General features: G+C 34.7%; 1 protein-coding gene across 4 annotated transcripts in view; it reads left to right on the top strand.

Annotated features, from left to right (window-relative positions):
• Nucleotides 1-24,474, top strand: part of FSTL5 (follistatin like 5) — a 778,095-nt gene that overhangs the window by 370,482 nt on the left and 383,139 nt on the right. For all 4 annotated transcript variants that reach the window (XM_053583841.1, XM_053583826.1, XM_053583835.1 and 1 more), the window contains exons 5-6: nt 4,935-5,131; nt 22,447-22,567. In XM_053583841.1, the coding sequence (XP_053439816.1) occupies nt 4,935-5,131; nt 22,447-22,567 (318 nt within the window). The remainder of the gene's footprint in view (nt 1-4,934; nt 5,132-22,446; nt 22,568-24,474) is intronic.

The following is a 24,474-nucleotide window of genomic DNA, read 5'->3' as shown; positions in this document are numbered from 1 at the left end:
TCAACTTTTTCTGTAAGCCTAAAACATTATTTTTAAAAAATATGTAGTTATTAAAATTTTGCTGGAGGTACTGTAAAACCATGGTTCTTTAAATGTACTGTGTTGTGAAGTGGTTTGTGTATGTGTGTTTGTCCTAGTGAATCCCTAGAACTGTAACCTTAAACAGGGTAAGCCTACATTAGTTTTGTATATGACTACAGTACGTTTAAATAAAATTCATGTGACATAATATAATTTACATTTTATTTGAAATCTAAGTAGATACTGCAATCTAAGTAGATTTGCAATTAAAAATCGAATTTTGTTTTAAAATTCTGTTAATTTTGTTCAGGCTATTTTTAACCAAGATAATCCTTTTAGTTCTTTGGTATGCACAACTTTACACCTTAACAATTAATATGGATATGTTAGCTTTCCATCCTGAATTTGATTCATAGATGCATTCAATCACCCAGCTGAAGTTTTGATATGGTTCTTATGCTAAAAATACAAAGTATGTATCTAAAATACATTATAAAGCATTCTTTTTTATTTAAGATTAATATGAGGTACAGTTAGGTTACATTGCTTGCATTTGTTAGGTAAAGTCCACGTTGTAGTTGTGCCCAACCCCAGGAGGTGTGCCATATACCCTTATGTTGTATCAGTTAGGTGATACTTTACCAATCGCCCTTTTTCTTCTCCTCTTCCCCACCTTCCTTTCTACCTTCTCCTGGAGTTTTCTAAATATAAGTTCATATCATCAGTAAAAAGCAAAAGTTTGACCTGCTCTGCTCCCATTTGAATGCTCTTAATTACCTTTCTAGCCTGATTGCATTGGCTAGAACATCTAGCACTATGTCGAATAGTAGTAGTAATAGAAGACATTCTTGTCTGATTCCAGTTCCGAATAGAAATGCTTTCAGTTTTATTCCATTCATTATGACATTAGCTGTTCATTTTTCATAAATGGCTTCTATCAGTTTAAGAAATGTCCCATCTATACTTATTAAATATTTTGAGAATAAAAGTTCCTATATGCATTATAATATATGAATAATATATATATTTATTTGATCTTAAAATAGATTTTTTTGATTTTTCACATTTTAACTCATATTGGAATGGAATTAACCAAATTCTAACAATAAATATTAAAAAGAACAAATATATTTCTCTATACTTTTGATTAGATATATTATATTGAAAGGAATTGATACTTTTTACTGGTGGATTTGAGGGTGGAATAAAAATGTAATTTCAAAACAGAAAAGAACAAATTGAAGCCTTAGCAAAAATGTATTAACTTGGCATAGTGATATAATCCATAAATGTAAGCGCTTATCAGGTACAGAAAATGGATGGTCACACTGTCAGTTGTAATATAGTTGCAATCACACAATCAGATATAATTGTCCTTAGTTCTGTAGGGACCTGAAGAGGTGCTGTCACCTGCACAGGTGCAGCCATCTCAGTATCAATAAGTCTGCATCCTCCTAGGCCTCAGAAGGGCAGATGGAGTTCAACTGCACTTAGAGTTCCTGTAAGTCAAGAATCAGCACAACCTCCTTGTAATTGTATCCAGGGAAAGGAAAGTGAAGTATGGAAGCCAAGAAATAGCATCTTGTTCACCAATTTATTCTCCATGTCTAGAGCAGGACCAGAGAGGAGATTTTGTATTGCTTTTGCAGAGTAGGAAGTGAATCCAGGAAAATTTTTCTTTATGCCAACTCTTCACCACTTTTCAATTGAATTTTAAAACAAGGATCTCCCTAAAAAATAAAAACAAAAACAAATAAACAAACAAATGGAACTTCTTACCTTCCATACCAGTGCTAGTCATGGATTGGGGGTGGGGTGGGGAAGAGATGATTTTAAATACCTATTCTTTATTAATTGTGCTTCTTTTCTTTCCTATTGATAATTTTTACAGTTTTTGGCCAGGGTCAAGTTTGAACCCACCACCTCTGGTATATGGGGCTGGCGTCCTACTCCTTTGAGCCACAGGCACCACCCTCCTATTAATAATTTTTAAATGTGTGATATTTCCAAATAATCATTTTTGAGTGTATTTATTTACCAATTGTAATATGACATTTGTTCAATTTATTCACTAATATTTTGCTCAAATTTACTTCCAATTTAAGGAATTCAATGGACATGTTTTATTATTTATCTTATTTTTACTGTGAAACATTTGACATTTAATCATACTCTCTTGAAAAGTTATTTTCCCGGGTGGCACCTGTGGCTCAAGGAGTAGGGCGCCGGTCCCATATGCCGGAGGTGGTGGGTTCAAACCCAGCCCCGGCCAAAAGAAAAAAAAAAAAAAAAGAAAAGTTATTTTCCCTTTGGTTTCACTTTTAGTACTTTCTCAGGATTTAACTGTTACCTCTCAGATACATGTTTTCTTTCTCCACCTGTAGTATAAGCAATGATATAGCCTTGGGGTTAATTGTTATATTTAATCCCTCATCCTAAAATAATCTTCGAATTTACTAAATCTGTATAAAACTTAGCTTTAACTATTAAATGGCCATGAGAAACTCTGAAGATAAGAAAAGCAAAATTAGAGGATAAAGGAGAGATATTGCCTATATGTGAATATGATTTTTTCCTTCTTAGTTTAGTAAACTTGAGCAAGTTATTTAATATCTTGATGCCTTAGTTTCTCATATGTAAAATAGTGGTAATCGTACTGCTTTTCTTTTCAGGTTACTTGAGTTATAGCATTTAATATACATATAAAGTGATTTAATATCTTTAAATTTCCTGGCACATAGGAAGCTTGAGTTACATGCAATCTATTATAAATAACAGACATACCTATTTATTACTAAAGAATTTTGATCAATATTTTCATTAAACTAACAAATTTTACAAATATTAAATCATTTTATAAATATTTATTGTACATTTACATAGAATGTGAATGATTTAACTGCAATGCTTTTATTGTTATTATTTTTGAATTGCCAGCAACCTTCCCACTGCCTGGACTTGAAAAGAAGTTCACAAGAATTTGGGGAATGAAAGCATTATTCAGAGTATTTTGATGAACACTCCTGATTTGATTAGATCAGAATTAAAGTTTGCCAATCTAAACTCTTACTCCTCCCCCAATTTTAAATATTAGTTACAATGTTTTCAGCATTTAAATCCTATTTCCCGTCTGCCTCTCACCATCCTCTGATCTCCTCATTGTTTATGGCCGAAGGTCAGTATGTCCTCCCACCACCACCCTATTCCCCCTGCCTTTGACCTCCATAGAAATGAAGGAGATACAGATCCGGGGTAGTATATAGAAACCCAAGATGGGGCTATTAAATGACCCACGTTCCTTTCTCCATTTTTTTTTTTTATCACACATTCTTGATGTTCGCATGTGCATACACATGTGCACAAGTGCACACATTCGAAGGTGCCTTTTGTTCCGCTTTCCCAAGATACCAAAATTGCTAGCAATGGCTCCAGATCTGATTACTTCTTTTGGGGGGTAGTGAGTTCCTTGCTATTATGAAAAATACACTTATTATTCTTTTGGAAGAGCAGAATAATGCAAAATTGACTTAATGTACAGCAGGTTTATGTTTTATTATAAAAAGGAACTTGTTGACAGGATTGCTGAAAACTGAAATTGCTGAACAACAGTAGTTATTTCACTGCCTTTGAAAAATAAGGATAGTCTATCATCTCTCTAGAAGAGATTGTTTTTCATTTTGTCTTGAAAAAGAATGAGACTTAAAATAATGTCTTTCAACCTCATGCTTCCCAGACATACATTTAAATGTCTTTAGAAATCTTCCTTTAAAGTTGTAGATGTTGTCAAAGCCTATTCTTCAAAATTGTCCATAATTATAAAAGTAGGGATTTTTTAAAAAATCATGAAAATGTTCAACTAATAAAATGCTTACTGTTTAATTTGCAAATTACATTGCACCCTGCATTCATGTATAATATATTTTATATCACATTTGCATTCATCAGTATATTTCATTTCAATGCACTATTTATAAATATATCATCATAGGACCATTGTAAAGAAAACTCTTTATAAAATAATTTTGTGAAGATATTAGAGGAACTGTAAATATTTTTGAGAGACATTGAGCCTTGCAATTATTTTCATTAACTATGATGTTCCCAATACTGTGGTGATCATTATATTAGGGATACTGAAATACTGTACAGTTGTTTTACTTCAATAAGCTTATAATTTAGCTGTAGAGATGAAATTTGCAAATTTAAAACTTTAAGATACCAAATTTTATATCATGTTATACATTGAGTTGTTTAAAAAGATAGATAAATGAATATCAGAGCAATAAGAAAATACCTTTGGAAGAACACTAATGTGAGTTTAGCGTCATTAGGAATAGTCAAAATTAACAAGAAGTCTATAATGTGTGTGTATCATATATGCACACACATGCTCACACATATATATGAATTTCATCAAAGCAAATGCAAATGTCTACAAAAAATCTTCCACCATCTTTTGGAGCCAGATGTATGTGCATTTAAGTGCAAAATTTAGCACAATTGAACTTTTTGCTTTGGACAATTCATTTCACCTCCCTGAACCTCATTTCCTGCACCCATAAAACTACCAATACACTAATGCAGAGTCAGGATTAAAACTAAAAAAATAAATTTAAACGCAAGAGCAAATTGGAACTATCATGCTTTTCTTCATCCAATCTTTTCCCTCATAATATCACTGAAATAGTATAGCAAATATGTTGTTATTAGGTTGGATAGAAATAATTTCTATCCTACAGTGGAGAAAGTTCATTCCTCATCCTTCTACAAGTTATAAATCAAGCAAAACTATAAATGAAAAAATAATGTACATAATATGTTATCCATAAAATATTAGCTTATAAACTTTAATTAAATATATTCTTTCTTTTAAATAATATTACTTTGAAAATAACTTCGTTCTCTTATTACAGGAGATAACTGCAAGACCACTGAATACAGCAAGATGAAAAAAATGCTTTTAAACTTACAAAACCAAAAGTATATTATGCAAGAAAATGAAAATCCTAACGGTGATGACCTATCTCGGAAGAAGCTGTTGGTGGATCAAATGTTTAAATATTTTGATGCGGACAGTAATGGACTTATAGATATTAATGAACTAACTCAGGTATGATTATTTACTAAATTAACACACCTATTGTAATGTGGCATCCCCAGTAGGTTTGCATTTGTGTGAATTTACTCTAGAGTAGTATAATATACATTTAATCCATATTAATAAAACGTGAGAACACAATATTTTTAAAGAGCAAATTTGATTACATTATGGTGTATTATGGTGTGAAAAATTTTTGATAGATTTCTGTACTTTAAATGCCTGAAGGAATTACAAGTTGTCTATCTTATAGAATTTAAGATCTTTCCTGATACATTCTGGAAACTATGTAATGTTTAATTTTCTATCAGTCAATCAAAGGTGATTTATCCAGTATGTGAAGAAAGTACTAAACAACAGTTAGTTAAGTATGTCTATAACAAAATGTAAAAAAAAAAAAAATTAAGATAGTATTGACTCCCTGGCATATTTCAGTAATTTTGTACTACATAAGGATCAATTTTAACATATTCAATTTGGCTTTAATACTATTATTAAATTTAATTTATTTGAAAGTTGTCATACATTATATGGGTAAAAATTATTATTAAAGAGAATACTTTAAAAAAAAAGTCTTTCTTGTGAACCGATTTTGGCAAAATAAATATTTTTGGTGGGTGTGCTACTGAGACATACAGGTTAGTTTGAAGGAGACCCTTAGACGCTTATTTAAGAACCTGAAGTAGTTGTGGCCAGTAGTGGAAGTATAAAATGAAAGACAAGCTTTCTTCAAAAGCATGTACTGATTTTAGGAAGTAATGAAGAGAGAAACAGCCAAACTAGGGTGATAGAAAAATGGTAATGGCAACGATAGATTTTGCTGATTTTTTGATGATCCCTATAAAATATTCTTGTGTGTGTGTGTGTGTGTGTGTGTGTGTGTGTGTGTGTGTGTGTGTGTGTGTGTGTTTGGCCGGGGCTGGGTTTGAACCCGCCACCTCTGGCATATGGGACCGGCGCCCTACTCCTTGAGCCACAGGCGCCGCCCATCCTATAAAATATTCTTGATTCAGATTTTGCTCCTGCCCTTAACAGTGAATACAGGTTTGGAAAAAAATATTGGATAGGCTATTTCCATAATATCATGTTATTCATTCTTTTATGGTTAATTTTATGGCTTTTTTCAAAAAACTGACATGGTCGAATACTGGTCTTATAAAGGAAAAGTTTCTGAGCCCCGAAATTTGTTAGCAAATTTGGTTATAGTTACCATCATCATCAAAATGAATTAAACTTGATATCATTTTTATTATCTTCTTTAATTTCAGTCTGCATTTATTGTTTTGTAGTTACTAAATTTCAGACATTAGGGTATAAGAAATTGAACTCTGGAATTAGAGTAAAATTAGAAGTTTATTATAGGCTCAGCGCCCATGGCTTAGTGAGTAGGGTACCAGCCACATACACTGCAGGAGGCAGGTTTGAGCCTGGCCTGGGCCTGCTAAACAACAATGACAACTATAATAAAAAAAAAAAAAAATGCCAGGCATTGTGGCTGGTGCCTGTAGTTCCAGCTATTTGGGAGGCTGAGGCAAAAGAATCACTTGAGCCCAGGAGTTTGAGGTTGCTATGATCTGTGACATCACAGAACTCTTTAAGCAAGGAAGCCCCTTGCTTCCTCTAGCTTGATGTAGCCCCAGGCACTCTCTGACATTCTTCACCTCTTACAGGCGTCACCCCAATCTTTGCTTCCATAGTCATGGCTTGTTTCTCCTGTGTTTTTTGTCGCATGTTCTTGCTTCTTCTTATAAGGACACCAATCATATAGGATTAAGGATGTACCCCACTCCTGTATAATCTTATGGTAATTTATCTATTTTTATCTGCAATGATTCTTTTGCCAAATAAGGTCATCGTCTGAGGTACCAGAGGCTAAGACTTACAAAATCTTTTGGGAGACACAATTCAACCCATAATAAAGTTTATCTGCGACAAAGTTTGGTATTGTTTTCTCAACTCCTTTCAATTTACATGTTATGTCTAAAGAGCATTCTTTCAAATCTATGAAAGTTCTGATGTTGTGAGAGTAGAAGACATCTTCAGAATCTCAGTTATATATTACCCAGTCAAGTGCCACACAAAGTTAATATTCTAAAAAGATTGTTTACTGACTTTGTCCTGCATATATCCCATTCACCTTTGGAAGGAAATCATGGTTACTTCCAAGTTTTAGCTTTATGAATAAGGATGTTATAAATACACATAGGCAGGTTTTGTGTGGGAAAAAATTTTTAATGATTTGGGATAAAAACCAAGGAGTACAATTTCTTATCATATGATAACAGAGGAAACTTAGTTTGGTAAGAAACTACCAACCTGTCCTGTGAAGTGAATGTGTCATTTTGCATTCCTAGCAATAGCAAATGAAAGACTTCCTGTTGCTCCACTTCCTCACCAGCTTTTGATCATGTCAGTGTTCTAGGTTCTGGCCATTATATCCAGTGTGTAATGGTATCTTGTTATCGTTTCAATGTGCCTTTCCCTGATGAAATATTATGTGAAGCACTTTTTCATATAATTATTTGCCATCTGTATATTTTCTTTGGTGATGTTTCTTCCCAGATAATTCACCCATTTATTATTATTTATCTTTTTCAGATTATATGAGTGTACAAATGATTAGGTTATGTTGTTTGCATTTCTCAGGTAGAGTTCAAGTTGTAGTTGAGCCCTTCATCTAGAGTTGTGCTGTACACCCTTGTTTTAGGTACATTAGGTGAGAGCTCATCAATCCATCCCCGCCACCCCTTTCCCTTTTTCCTTTTCCCCTTTGTCTCCCACTTGAATACACTTGTGTTTTTCTGTCATGTGGGCATGTACTTGTTTTTCTAGTGGTTTGAGTATGTTGGATCCTTGCTTTTCCATTCTTGTGATACTTTACTAAAAAGAAATGTTCTTCAACTCCATCCAGGTTAATACAAAAGATGTAAAGTCTCCATCCTTTTTTATGCCTGAACAGTATTCCATTGTATACATATGCCACAGTTTATTAATCAATTTGTGTGTTGGTGGGTACTTGGGCTTGTTACCATGTCTCAGCAATTGTGAATTGAGCTGCAATAAACATTCTAGTGCAAATGTCCTGGTGGTAAAATGATTACTTTTCTTCTGAGTAAATACTTAGTAATGGTATTGCAGGATCAAATGGAAGGTCTACTTTTAATTCTTTCAGGATTCTCCATACTTCTTTCCAAAAAGACTGTATTTGTTTCCAATTCTACCAGCAGTGTAACAATGCTCCCCTCTCTCCACATCCACACCATCTCCTGCAACGTTGGGGTTTTGTTTTGTGGGCTATTCTCACTGGGATGAGGTGATATCTCAGTGTGGTTTTGATTTACATTTCTCTAATTATTAGGGACAATGTGCTTTTTTTCACGTTTTTCTTGGCCTTTCTTGTTGTCTTTCAGAGAAGTTTCTGTTCACAGCTTTGGCCCATGTGTAAATGGGATTGTTTGCTCTTTTTCTCCATTTTAAAAATCATTTCGTTAATGTCATTCACAAATATTTTCTCCCGGTGTGGCTTTTCCTTTCAATATTTCACAAATATTTTCTCCCAGTTGTGGCTTTTCCTTGATGTTTTCTTTTGTGGTTCAGAAGGTTTTTGTTTTGTTTATTTGTTTGTTTGTTTGTTTTATTTCCTTGAAATTGAGTTTATCAGTTATTAATTTCATAGATCATACCCATGGTGCTGTATCTAAAATCATCTCAATTTCCATAATTATCTAGGGCTTTTGCTATGTTACATTATAGGAATTTTACAGTTTTTCATTTCATATTTAGATCTATGATCCATTTTAAGTTCATTTTTGGGAAGTTATTTTTGTGGAAGTCTTTGTCTCAGTTCATTTGTTACATATATATATCCATTTTGAAGTCTTATTTGTTGAAAGAGCTATAGTTGCACTTTTGTATTGCCTTTGTTGACTCTATGTATGTGGGTCTCTTTCTAGGCTCTATTCTGTTTCGTAGATCAATTTATCTATTCTTTCATCAATAGCACACTGTCTTGATTATGCTAGACTTAGAGTAAGTCCTGAAGACAGGTATTGTTAGTTCCCCAAAATTGTTTTTCTTCAATATTGTTTTGGCTAGTCTAGGAATTCTTCCCCTTCATGTAAACTTATAATAAATTTACTGATATACACAAAGTAACTTGCTGAGATTTTGATTGTGATTGCATTGAATCTATATCAAGTTTGAAAGAATTGATATATTGAAAATATTGAGCATACCTATACACGAACATGGAGTATTTTTCTAATTCTTTAATTCTTCTTTAATTGCATTCATTAGAGTTTTGTAGTTCATATAGATTTTAAACAATTTTGATTAGATTTAGATCTATTATACCCTGTTTCCCCGAAAACAAGACATCCTCCGAAAAGAAGACCTACTTACAGGAAAGATAAGACGTTCCCTGAAAATAAGACCTAGCGCATCTTTGGGAACACACCTTAAAATAAGACACTGTCTTATTTTCGGGGAAAGACGGTATATTCATTTTGGAAGGTGCTAGTGTAAATAGTATTGTAATCTTAATTTTAAATTAAATATACTCATTTCTGGAGAATAGGAAAGCCACTGACTTTTGTATCATAACCCTACATCCTGAGAACTTGCAGTGATAGCTCATTAGTTTAAGGAGTATTTTTGTAGATTTTTTAATATGGTTTGTGTAGATAATCATGTATCTGTGAACAAACCTAGTTTCCTAATATGCCTTTATATTCTTTTAGTGTTTTCTAGTCTTATCAAATCACCTAAGCCTTCAGTACAATATTAGAAAGGAATGGTGAGGGGGGCATCTTTGTCATGTTCCTGATTTGGGGGAGAAAGCTTCAAGCCCCTATTAATTACGATGCTAGCCACAGAATTATGGTAGATACATTCTTTATCAAGTGGAAGAAATTTCCCTCTACTGTTATTATAATGAGAATTTTTACCATGAATATGTGTTAAATTTTTTCAAATGCTTTTCCCCATCTATTGTTATGATCATATTATTTTTCTTCTTTAGGTTGTTGGTTTGATGGATTACACTAAGTGGATTTTGAATGCTGAACCAGGCTTGTAACTTGAAATAGATTCCCACTTGCTTATTATATAAAATAATTCTCATATGTTGTTGAGTTTGATTTGTTAGTTTTTTTTCGAGGACTTTTGCATCTATAGTCATGAGAGATATTGGTCAGTAGTTTTATTTCTTAGAATATCTTTCTTTTGTTTGGGGATTAGTACAATGTTGGCCTCATAGAATGAGTTAGGAAGTATTCCTTCTATTTCTATCTTCTGAAAGAGGTTGTAGAGAATTGAAATCCAGTTTAGATTGAGTACCACACACACTTTTTCTTTTCTTATTCTGTTTGGGTAGTTCTTTGCATTTTCCACACCCTACATGCTGTGCTTGACTCTTTCTCTAACATCTGATTTTTGGATTTTTCCTTCAAGTTCCTTATCATGTAAAACACTATGGTTCTATTTTAAATCTTCCTTTTAAATTTGTATAACCAAATAAATCACGTTTCCCAGTTGCCAAACATCAGCCTTACTTAAAAAATAATGGCAAGTTATAGGCTATAACAACTCCAGCATTAAAAAGAAATGATGTCAGTCATCCTCTTGTCTCTCAGGAGGCATAGTTATCTGTAGTCCTAGAGGTGAGAGAAAATTCCTGGCCTCTGCTTTCTGCCATATTTTTCAACCCCTCAGAGCCAGGTAAAATCCACATACTTTTCAATTTACTCAAGTATCAGACCAAGTTTATGCCATTTCTTAATAATTTCTGATTCTTAAAAAAATACATAGTGAGATGGTAAGGTAGAGTGAGGTATCCATCATATTTGTATTTTACAGGAATAGAATAGAACTGTTCCCTCTCACCTATGTGTGTTAATTACTGTATAACAAAAGAAAGATCTCAATCACAGTTAAAATTTTTTGTTTGGGTGCCTTTGTTTCTAATTGCCTATATTCTCTTTATTAAAAATGAATAGATGTTTATTTAGTTCTGGGTGGACCTATATGTTTTCTTAAATCTGTGCTATATTCTTTGGGGTTGATGTGTAATCTGAGCTTCAAAAATGCTTGCTTACATGAAAATTATCCTTGAAAAACTATGTTCAATAATTGGCTTAATTTTCCAATGTATATGTCTCAGAGACCAACAGCTCTGGCAAAGCCTCAACAAACACATGAAAATTTTTCTTTTTTAAAATCATGTTGTCAAGGCATCCTGGGAGATCTCACAAGCATAGTGTATTTGTCTAGTGTGGTTAGTCAGTCAGCCACATGGCACCACATTTGTAGCTTTGATAACATATGTTATTCCTAAAACCGACCTGCATGTGTAATGCTCGAAACCAAGATTTCAGGATCAGATGGCCTGTGGAATGAGCTGGTCCTCTTGATAGAGTAGCATGTAGCAGAAAAAAAAAAAAAAAAAAAAAAAAAAACACTGGCAGAAAGAAGCTCAAAGATAATTTGCTATGAAAAGAAGCTCTTCTGGATGGTTTATTCCCATGGATATTGAAGTTACTGAGAATAGTGAAAAAGTAAGGCTAGATAAAAATACTATGAACCAGGAGCTAATTCCATCAGTGAATTATGGTGAGAGAATAGGAAAGAATCCCGTAACTGAAATTAGGAGTGGATTTATGTATTTCTTCTCTTTCTCTCTCTCTCGTCTATCTATCTGTTTATTTATCTATCAGAAGGAGAATGATTTTGGAAAAGGAAATATTCCAGAAACGCCGGTAGGGAACCATTCAGTTATCTATCACCTTCCTTATACTGGGTAGAATAGGCATATAAGAGAAATTAGCTTCTATTTAAGTTAATTAAAATTAATAGTTTCATTAAGACGCAGTCAGATTTTTCTAAAGTCATTGTAGTGAAGAACATATTTTTATAAGAAATGGAAGGCAAAGTATAGTTTTCTGAATTTGCAGAGGGCACAATGGAGGGTTTGGGTTGGAAGGGAAAGGAAAGGAAGTTGAGTCCCATTGGGGAATATACTAAGCAATATGGGGAGACTTGGATTTCACAAAGGTGAACCAGTGTAGGAAGCACACAAAAAGGGGTCTAAGGAGAATGGACAGTTACTTCTTTGGTCTCTGGGTCAGATAAGGGCAGCATAGTAAGCTTCACTTGTTTGAATCGTAGCCTTTAGTTTGTTATCAGCAAAGGGGAACTTGAAATATAATGGCACTAACAACTTAGAAAGTCAGATCTTCAGGCCTCTGTCCATTTGGTAAAATAACACCAGTAGAATTTAAGTAAGCCAAGTAATTCCCTTGTGATTCAGAGTTTAGACAAGCAGCCGTAATGAGTATATTTAAGTTTTTCTCCATTTAGATTTTGTCATTTTTATAAGCTGATTTACTTTAGAAATGGATATTAGGATGAAATATTTCCCTAATAGACACACATACCAACCCTTTATTGAAATAATGAAAAGAACTACAGAATTTAGATAATTATGTTATACCCATTTGACTTAAAATACTATTTTCTCGATGACTTCCATGTGTAAATACATTTACAAAATTAAATAAAAAGCAAGCATAAATGAAAGTAGGCATTTTCAAGCTTACAAGATGGACAAGGCTATGAGGTTTTTTCCTTTTTCAACATTTTTATGTATCAAGTATGTTTCTTTAAAATTTAGTGGAAATGTTACATTGGGAATGGATAGTTAGTCTTCAGGTTGTCAAATCCTATCCCAAATTTAAAGATTTTTTAAAACGTTCTGATCTAGTCAATATATTTATTTCCTATAACATTAGAAGTAGTGGTTTTTTGTTTTTGTTTTTTTCACAGATAAAAAGCTGTTTAAATGAGAGCAAACCAAATCCAAATAAATAAGCATTTGTATGGATAGAGAAGTAAGATTTAAGTGAGGATTTTTAGGGAATGCCATGGTAATTAATCCTATTTAACATAGGAGGGTAGAAAGCACAAAGGAATTTGTCCAAATTGTGCCTTAAAGGAGAATGAACAACTATTTCTTGTGTTTAAAAGCCCATAGTCTTATCTAGTATACAAAAGAAAGCAGTGGAAACCAGGTATTTGAGAATGGCATTGTCAACGCCAGCAGATCCTGAGAGTACTACTCCTTTCCTCAACAGTGCTGGGATTTCAGAAAAATAATAACAGCAGCAATTTGCACTTAAGCAAAAAAGAGAAGGCCTGTAACTGTTGGTTTACGTGCTATAATTAAAAATCAGTATTTTCAATCGCATCTGGAAATGTTAGTAATCGTTTCAGATACTTTTCTTTTTCTTAAGTATTGTCTATAACATGCACAAAACAACTGCAAAATCAATCTTTAGGTTTCTTAAAAAAATGCATTTGTAGCATCTTTTCTAAACAATGACAAGATACATTTTAAAATGTGGTATTTGTGTTCTGAGAATCCTTACAGGCTATATACAATATCTTAAGAGTAAAATACTTTCCTTCCTACCCATTGTTTAATAAAAAGAATCTCTTTGGCTGTTATTTCAAAAGAAATATAGCTGGCTCTATAATTTTTTATTATATTATATAAATATTATATAATAATAAATATTATAAATATTATATTAGGCATTTTAGAGATTTAGAAATAAATATTATATTAGGCATTTTAGAAAACCTGAAAGAAATCTGAAACTTGATTATTTTCATTTACTCCTTTTCTTTTAATACATCTACTGCAGGATAGCATCTTAGATATATAATTAAGTAATTTGAAATATATAATATTAATTTTTTACTCTACTTTCTTATTTTTTAGAAGCACTATTGATAATGTATAATTATCTTACTTAATAATTTATTTTTATTTTTATTTTTTTTTGTTTTTTTTTTTGTGCCAGGGCTGGGTTTGAACCCGCCACCTCCGGCATATGGGACCGGTGCCCTACCCGCTGAGCCACAGGCACCGCCCCTTACTTAATAATTTAATATCAGGTTGGGCACAATGACTCATGTCTGTAATTCCAGCACACTGAGCCTGAGGCAGGAGAATCCTTTGAGCTCAGGAGTTGGATACCAGCCTGAACAACAGTGAGAACCCCATCTCCACTAAACATAGAAAGACTCAGCTGGTGACTATAGTCCCAGCTATTTGGGAGGCTGAGGCAAGAGAATCACTTGAGCCCAAGAGTATGATGTTGCTCTGAGCTATGATGCCACAGCACTCTACAGAGGGATACAAAGTTAGACTTTGTGTCAAAAAAAGATGTATAATAATTTAATTTTGTATTTCCATTCATCCTGTCCAGGATAAATGAAAACTCCATGAGGGTAGGGACTGTATCATTCTTCTTTACTTTTTGTTGTTGTTGTTCTTGTTGTTGTTGTTGTTGAGACAGAGTCCCACCCTGGGCCCCTGAGCAGAGTGCAGTGGGCGTGGGAGCTCACTGCAACCTCAGACTAAGGCTATGGGCACCCTGTTGCCTCAGCCTCCGGAAGCCTCTGGGATTACAGGCGCTAGCTGCAGTGCCCCGCTGGGTTTTTCCATTTTTTTCATGAGTTGGGGTCGCACTGCTGCTCAGGCGAGTCTTGAACTCCTGAGCTCAAGCAATTCTCCCTCCTCAGCCTCCCACAGTGCTGGGATTACAGGCGTGAGCCACCACACCCGGCGGAACTGTGTCATTCTTATTGATTAATTTACCTCCAGTACCTGGCAAACTTCTTGGTACATATTAGTTGCAAAGAATTCATGATCAGAACACTTAAGAAAATTGGTATAGAAGGGACATTTCTTAAACTGATAGAGGCCATCTACAGCAAACCCACAGCCAATATCATATTGAATGGAGTTAAATTGGAATCATTTCCACTCAGATCAGGAACCAGACAAGGCTGCCCATTGTCTCCATTACTTTTTAACATTGTAATGGAAGTTTTAGCCACTGCAATTAGGGAAGAAAAGGCGATCAAGGGTATCCACATAGGGTCAGAAGAGATCAAACTTTCACTCTTCCCACATGATATGATTGTATATCTGGAAAACACTAGGGACTCTACTATAAAACTCTTAGAAGTGATCAAGGAATACAGCAGCGTCTCAGGTTACAAAATCAACATTCATAAATCGGTGGCCTTTATGTATACCAACAATAGTCAAGTTGAAAGAACAGTTAAGGACTCTATCCCATTCACAGTAGTGCCAAAGAAGATGAGGAGCACTGAGCACTAGTACCATCAAGACCATGGTGACAGTGACATGATTATGATTAGTTTGGGGAAAAATATTTTGTAAAGGAATAGGGAAGAGCTCACATGACATGAACATGAGCTCACAGTTGCTGTTTCTCTCCTGACTCCACCAAGGAAAAAAAGAAAGAAAGAAAAAAAAAAAGATTCCACTCATCCTCCCGTCTCTCCCCTACACTACAAGCACAGTCAAAATCAACCCCACGCAGATGAAAGAAACAGGGCCCTGTCTCTCACCATGTATCTTATGAAAATGACTTCAAGTTGGATGAAACACTTACACTTGACTGTAAGGCATAAAACCATAAAAATTCCAGAAGAAAACGTAGGATAAGCTCTACATAAAAAATTTATGATGAAGGCCCCAAAGGAAAATACAGCAACAACAAACATAAATAAAAAGGATTTGATTGTGTTAAAAAGCTTCTGCACAGCAGAGGGAATGATCAATGAAACAAATAAACAACCTACAGAATGGGAGAAGATATTTGCAAATTACACATGCAACAAAGGCCTGATATTTAGAATCTACAAAGAACTCAAACAACTCAGCAAAAAGAAAACAAATAACCTGATCAAAAAGTGTTTTGTTTGTTTGAAAGAAGATAAATGGGCAATAAGTCATATGAAGAAATGCTCAATACCGTTAATCATCATACCCCCTTAGACTGGCCATCACTAAAATGGCAAAAAACAACAAATGCTTAAGTGAATACAGTGAAAACGGAATGCTTAAACACTGTAGATTAGTACAAACTCAATGGAAAACAATATGGAGGGTCCTCTAGGAAATAAATGTACCAATATACCCAGAAATCCCACCACTAGATATCTTCTCAAAGGAAAAGAAGTCATTTTATCAAAAAGACGCTGCACTCAAATGTTTGTTGTAGCACAATTCATAGTGTTAATAATGTAGAATCAAAACAAGTGCCCATCAATTCATGAGTTGCTTAATAAAACGTGGTATACATATATACCAGGGAGTACTAGTCAGCCATAAAAAGCAATGAAATAATGTCATTTGCAGCAACTTGGAACTAGAGACCATTATCCTAAATGAAGTATCTCAGGAATGGAAAAACAATCACTACATGTACTCTTTAATAATTGGGAATAACTGATGGGCCGGCATGAGCACAAAGATATCATTGGAAATCAAAAAGGGGGAAAAAAGGAAGAAAAGAGGGGTTAAACCTATCTGTCATATACAATGAATGCTGCTTAGGTGATGGGTACAATAAAAGCCTCTACTTAAGCATTATTAAAAATATATCTGTGTAACAAAGACATTTATATTCCCACAATACATAGTATTTTGAATTAAAAAGACAGAAAAAAATCAATCCTGTATGTTTTACCCATTTTATGAAAGTCAGCATGATAGTTCTTACATTTCCAAATCATGCTATATCCTCCAAGTCTAATACATTTACCTCTCTGTAACAGGAAGTCAATACCTCTACACCCACTCCCAACACATTCTATTTCTTTTCCAAGTTTTATCTTTTCATCACTATAATCATATGACATAATATGCATTTTACATATACATTTCTTTTCTCTCCCTCCACTAGAATATAAATTCTACACAGAGAGGGATTTTTGTACATATAATTGTCTGCTGTGTGTTCAGAGCCTAGCACAATGCCTTGGCAGTCAAAACTGATTCATTGAATGGACAATTGAGTAAGTGAGAGGAAAAGAATAGTAAAAAGATTAGTATATTCTCACAGAGCAGTTGTAGGAAAATCCAGTCCCTAAAACACTGAATCACCCTTGAATTATTATAGTCCTTACACACTTTGAAAATGCCATTACACTGAATATGCATATGATCCCCCACTGAGATGCTGCACTCTGGCTCCCCGGATGCTGTGCACTCTGCTAATGCTTCCACCTGTGACATGGGTTCTAACCTCTGTGGAGCCTAAGATACCTAAGAACGTGAACGTGGACCCAAGAAAAACAAGTATATAAAAGTTATTATTATTATTATTATTGTAGCCTTAAGGTGTTCACCAAAACATTGGTAAGTTTGGGAAACATCCTCACTTTTTGACAAGAGTTAACAAATGGAATTATGGTTGGCCTCCTTGACTGAGACATCATCACAGGGTATTTAAATTGCAATGTATCATGACTTGCTAGTCCAGAAGTAATATGTGCATTTTGAGAAGCCTAGAGTGAAAGTGAGAAGTTTTTGGAACCAATACCAGATACTAAATGAAAGAAGTTGAAGGAGCTATCAAAGTCCCCCACGTTGGGATCCCCCGTGCTAAAGAGCGGTCAGTGTGGAGTGGGGCAGGACATCTACTTCCATGACCATCACACTTTCTTCTTGACAGTCAGACACTCAGCACTCTAAGGATGTCAAGTCTCTGCCTATCTAAAGCAATTTTTCCTGGTTGACTGAAAGGTCCTGCAAACTCACCAAACTGTATATGTTAAATGTGCTTCATTTCTTATATGTAAATTATAACTCCATAAATCCCTTAAAAAGAAGGAAAAAAAGAAAAGTACTCCTCTTGTTAGGAGCCTACAAAGAGTGTGCCGAAGTTTCCCATCTGGAGACATAAAGGAAAGAAATGGTTTCTATTACAGAGAACTGCCTTAGCTATACGGGGTTTTTTCCAGTTCCATACAAAACGCAGAATCATTTTTTCCAAATCTTGAAAGTATGATGTTGGTATTTTGATAGGAATGGCATTGAATAGGTAGATTGCTTTGGGAAGTATGGACATTTTAACAATGTTGATTCTTCCCATCCATGAGCATGGTATGTTCTTCCATTTGTTAATATCCTCTGCTATTTCCTTTCTGAGGATTTCATAGTTTTCTTTATACAGGTCCTTCACCTCCTTCGTTAGGTATATTCCTAGGTATTTGATTTTCTTTGAGACTATGGTGAAGGGAGTTGTGTCCTTAATTAGCTTCTCATCTTGACTGTTATTGGTGTATACAAAGACTACTGACTTGTGGACATTGATTTTATATCCTGAAACATTACTGTATTTAAAGCCATAGTGCTCAAGACAGCATGGTACTGGCACAAAAACAGAGACATAGACACTTGGAATCGAATGGAAAACCAAGAAATGAAACTAACATCTTAAAACCACCTAATCTTTGATAAACCAAACAAGAACATACCTTGGGGGAAAGACTCCCTATTCAATAAATGGTGTTGGGAGAACTGGATGTCTACATGTAAAAGACTGAAACTGGACCCACACCTTTCCCCACTCACAAAAATTGATTCAAGATGGATAAAGGACTTAAACTTAAGGCATGAAACAATAAAAACCCTCCAAGAAAGCATAGGAAAAACACTGGAAGATATTGGCCTGGGGAAAGACTTCATGAAGAAGACTGCCATGGCAATTGCAACAACAACAAAAATAAACAAATGGGACTTCATTAAACTGAAAAGCTTCTGTACAGCTAAGGAGACAATAACCAAAGCAAAGAGACAACCTACACAATGGGAAAGGATATTTGCATATTTTCAATCAGACAAAAGCTTGATAACTAGGATCTATAGAGAACTCAAATTAATCCACATGAAAAAAGCCAACAATCCCTTATATCAATGGGCAAGAGACATGAATAGAACTTTCTCTAAAGACGACAGACGAATGGCTAACAAACACATGAAAAAATGTTCATCATCTCTATATATTAGAGAAATGCAAATCAAAACAACCCTGAGATATCATCTAACCCCAGTGAGAATGGCCCACATCACAAAATCTCAAAACTGCAGATGCTGGCGTGGATGTGGAGAGAAGGGAACACTTTTACACTGCTGGTGGGACTGCAAACTAGTACAACCTTTCTGGAAGGAAGTATGGAGAATCCTCAAAGCACTCAAGCTAGACCTCCCATTTGATCCTGCAATCCCATTACTGGGCATCTACCCAGAAGGAAAGAAATCCTTTTATCATAAGGACACTTGTACTAGACTGTTTATTGCAGCTCAATTTACAGTCGCCAAAATGAGAAACAGCCTAAATGCCCACCAACCCAGGAATGGATTAACAAGCTGTGGTATATGTATACCATGGAATACTATTCAGCCATTAAAAAAAATGGAGACTTTACATCCTTCGTATTAACCTGGATGGACGTGGAAGATATTATTCTTAGTAAAGCATCACAAGAATGGAGAAGCATGAATCCTATGTACTCAATTTTGATATGAGGACAATTAATGACAATTATGGTTATGGGGGGGGAAACAGAAAGAGGGAAGGAGGGAGGTGGGTGGGGCCTTGGTGTGTGTCACACTTTATGGGGGCAAGACATGATTGCAAGAGGGACTTTACCTAACAATTGCAATCAGTGTAACCTGGCTTATTGTACCCTCAATGAATCCCGAACAATAAAAAAAAAAACAAAAAAAAAAAAAAAAAAGAAATGGTTTCTAAACATAATGTTTTAAGTGGCTTTTCATGAACCAAAAATGAACAAAATATGTATCTGAAAAATTGACAAATGAGAAGTTGAATCACCCCTGTCCTGACCGTGGATATGCTCCAATATAGATGAGCAGGGCTTTATTTTATTTTATTTATTTATTTATTTTTTAGAGACAGAGTTTCACTTTATGGCCCTTGGTAGAGTGCCATGGCATCATACAGCTCACAGCAACCTCCAACTCCTGGGCCCAAGTGATTCTCGTGCCTCAGCCTCCCGAGTAGCTGGGACTACAGGCGCCCGCCACAACGCCTGGCTATTTTTTGGTTGCAGTTCAGCCGGGGCCGGGTTTGAACCCGCCACCCTCGGTATATGGGGCCGGCGGCCTTACCGACTGAGCCACAGGCACCGCCCTTATTTAATTTTACTAGCCAGGGCAATGAGTTTCTCTAGGTCCACTCATTAAATAAGATGCTCAAAAAAGGGCAGCACCTGTGGCTCAAAGGAGTTGGGCGCCGGCCCCATATGGCAGAGGTGGCGGGTTCGACCCCAGCCCTGGCCAAAAAAACTGTAAAAAAAAAAAAAAAGAAAAAAAGATGCTCAAAAAAGGTAGGAGTCCATGCTCTTGATCTAATAAATCAATTTAATTTGAGTGAGACATTAGAATGAAAATAAATGTGAGACAGAAAATGAGGAAAAAATTTCCGTCAAGCGTCTGTTCTCTGTCAATTTACAAACAAGTATGAGAATAAAAAGTTACTAAAACATTATTAAAATGCCTGGCCTGGTGTCCCTGCATCCTAAATATTACCATGATGCTAACATTGTATGTGTTTGAGAATAACAAAGTGAGGCAAGATCAAACACACTGTACCCCTACTTCCAGCTCCCAGAGTCAAGTCATTTCTCATGATCTAAGAGATAACTGATGGAAAACGAGAGTTTTACTGCTTTCTAAATGGAAAGGCCAGTTGGAGAGATGGCTCCAGTAGGAGAGATGGCTTCAGCATTAGGTGGTTTGGGTCATCCTTCCAGCTAGATTCTGTAGAAGTGTAGGGTTTAATACTTATCTTCTATGATCTATTTATAACTAAACCAGACAAGCTTTTTGCCTTTATTCTCCTCTAAGGTGACAAATGTCAGCTTAACCATACAATTTCTAATACAGATATGTTAACAAAGAGAGAGAACCCACTTTACTGCAGCACTTCTATTTGGCAGTGCACGCGTTAACATTGAACCTCACTGCTTGGGTGGCTAGAGAGAGGACCGGAGGCTCCTCTGACCCACATGCTTAACCCCATCTTCACAACTATCTCTGCAGCCCATCCACACTCATACAAAAACTTTCAGAATAGAAGTGTTCCAAAAAGGTTCAAAATATAGTTCAGGAGCATCTGAGGGTCTTTAGAAAGTAGCATCACCAATCTGCTATTGATGTAATAGAGAAAGTCTGAAAAGCTCTACTCTACCAAAAGCAGCAATGATCCATTATGAAACTATAACGTGCACAGGCTGATGTCTGGAAGTCTCCAGGGAACTATTTGACGAATAAGCGTATGATATAAAAATCACTATTTTTAACATTCAGCAATAGCTTTTGAGTATATACTGTAGGTTAAGTCGTGCATCCAATTGTGTGTTTGTGTGTAAATCTTTACATTCTTTTTCTAATTGAGAAAAGGACAAGTGATTTGCCTGAAATTTTAGAGTTATTATTATGTGTCACTGGCAGGAGCTGAACCCAGAGCCGACTGACTTCATAGCTTGTGCATCAGTGTGTGTGTTTTTAATTATTATTTCACTGAATTTAAAACAGACAAACAAAATACTGTGATGCACAGCTCCCAGCAAGATGAATTAGTCTTTGCATGTGAAAGAGTGTGAAAGACCATGGGCGCAGCTATGCAGCTACCCGCAATGAATAGGAATATCTGATAAATCTTGGAGAGCTCAGTTATATGACAGCTAATAGTGAAAATCAATAAAGTATAAAAAACCCTGCAGCTTCAGCCCATAGGACTGAGTACAGAGGAGAACAGCAGTTTGATGTTATCTTCCCCCACACTTGGATAGATTTTCATCATCAATCGGGGCATTAATTCTATTTGGCTCTTGGAAACAGTCATTTGCTTAATAAGTCTTTTATGACTGAGAGAGTTCCTGCACAATCCCAAATGACTTAAGTTCCAGCTGGGGAGGAGTTTCGGAAGAAGGGGATAAAAATCTAACTTCATATTATATAAATAATAAGAGGAAGAAAGTTGGAACAAACTGCCTCCTATTTTTGTTGGAAAATAGCACTGTTTTATTTTGACATAGGTCACCAAGACACAGGAGGCAATTTTCCTGTGGAGGTATTTTCTTGAGTCAGTATAAACATAGCAAAGCAAATGAGTGCACACAAAATGTTCTTTTGATGTTTAGATTTGTCAGGTCCTACTGTGACACTTTTGTATGAGAACACCGGACTAAATCTTAAGTACCCGTGTTACTTTCTGTCTTTGAAATGGTTAGCAATAATCGTTTGGTACCTACCTGAAAATCAGGATTTGTCACAAAGTACATGCTTTGCCCTGCTCCAGATTTAAAATGATTTATTATGTGATTATTTCATTATTTATTATGTGATTAGTATAATACATTATACTATAGAAATTTAAGACACAGATATAAAAGTATGGCTATAATTTTCCTGTCAGGTGATAAAGCAGGAAGAACTTGACAAGGCTCTTTCTGATTGTACTCTTTATGATCTACTGAAATATGATGATTTTAATGCTGACAAGCATCTGGCTCTTGAAGAATTTTATAGAACATTCCGTGAGTACATGATACATTCTCTAATTTCTCTTTCTACTTTTTCCTTGCTTTGCAAATGTAGTATGTTTACTTGATCTCAGAGAATGAGTTGTTTACAAAAGAAGTGATATAATTGAGACATTGTAAGTTTGGGGCTACACTGAAACATATAAAAGCTAAGAGGTTTAGTAGCTGTAAAATTAACGCTTGGAAATATTTAATAGTCTTTCTTATATTATCAAATATGAAGATATTTGATATAATCCCTTCTTGTTGATTGTAGTTTAAGACATTTGTTTCACAGTGGTTCTTCTAAGGTTTTATGAGAGTGGGAGCAAACTTGACCAGTTGTCGCCATATATCTGTCAAAAGCAATTTACACAATCACATTGTTTAGCTTTGTTGGGAAACCAAAGTAGATTAACCAAAGGAATTTTCATATGTTTGAGGAGCAAGAATTGGTATTAGAATGAAAATTATGTCTATGTTAAGGTATGTTTGGATAATTTATATATGTTCAATTTGATAAATGTGTCTTAAGTTGACTGAATGTGTTTTATAGAGCATAGTTATAAATATAACTTAGTTAACTACAGTCCCCTAGCAGGTTATTCTTTAAAAATAATTCAAAGAGAAAAGACTAATATACAAAAAAAAAGGAAAAAAAAGAAAGAAAAGAAAAAAGAAACAAGAGAAATAAGAAAACAACTATTTAGAGGTATGTGAAAGAGAAAGAGGGAAGCAAAATAAATTAACTAGTTAGTATTCGAAAATCAACAAAGGAGTAAAATTAACCAATATTTGATTCACTTAAGCATCTGAACTAAAATATGAGATGCATAATATAATGCATATATATATATTTAAGACATGAGGTAGGCTGTATACTTGCAGTAAAAAGTTTTTTTAATTATGCCCTGGCCTTTATATAATTTATCTGCTCCCTGATATGGTAGATTTTATTTTAATCTATTATTCTTCTTAAAAATTCATGTAAATAAATATAGTTTTCTTACCACATTATAATATTTATTGAAAAATTGCAGTATATTTATGTAATATTTTATATGAGCAAAATAATACATGAGAAAAACATATGTATTATGCATGTTAAGAGCAATATATCAATATGTTCTGTGGATTTAATTAAATTGCAATTTCATTTTAAATTACAGGATGACATAGTAAACTGTTAACCCTTTAAATGGGGGTTGTAAAGCTAGAATATTTTTTTGGAACTAACCAAAAAGAAGGTATATTATTACTCTATGTATATATGGAGAAACTGAACCACAGAGAAGTTAAGAAATAAGTGACTGAGTTTGTAATCAGATTTATGTCAAGCTAATTATTACGTCTACATATTTTTTACTAAGTTTTACTCTGTAGTGGGCATTCTTTATTTTTTCTTTTTTGGTTGTTCAGTAGCATTTATTTATCTATTCATTTATTTTTTGTATGTATAGGTAGCTTCAGTTTTTTTTTTTTTAATTGTTGGGGATTCATTGAGGGTACAAGAAATCAGATTACACTGATTGCATTCGTCAGGTAAAGTTCCTCTTAGAATTGTGTCTTGCCCCCAGAAGATGTGTCATACACAGAGATCCCATCCTCTCCCTCCTTCCCTCTCTCTGCCCTTCCTTTCCCCACCCCTCCCTCCTTCTTTCTCTCTCTGCTTTCCCCTTCCCCCACCCCAGCCATGTCATGAATCTCATTAATTGTCCTCATATCAAAATTGAGTACATAGGATTCATTCTTCTCCATTCTTGTGATGCTTTACTAAGAATAATGTCTTCCACTTCCATCCAGGTTAATACAAAGGATGTAAAGTCTCCATTTTTTTAATGGCTGACTAGTATTCCATGGTATATATATATACCATAGCTTGTTATTCCATTTCTGGGTTGGTGGGCATTTAGGTTGTTTCC

The sequence above is a fragment of the Nycticebus coucang genome, chromosome 1 (genome assembly GCF_027406575.1).
Source record: "Nycticebus coucang isolate mNycCou1 chromosome 1, mNycCou1.pri, whole genome shotgun sequence".
Classification (NCBI taxonomy): Eukaryota; Metazoa; Chordata; class Mammalia; order Primates; family Lorisidae; genus Nycticebus; species Nycticebus coucang.
Note: the sequence above shows the minus strand (reverse complement) of the source record. Positions and strands in the feature narration are given on the sequence as shown.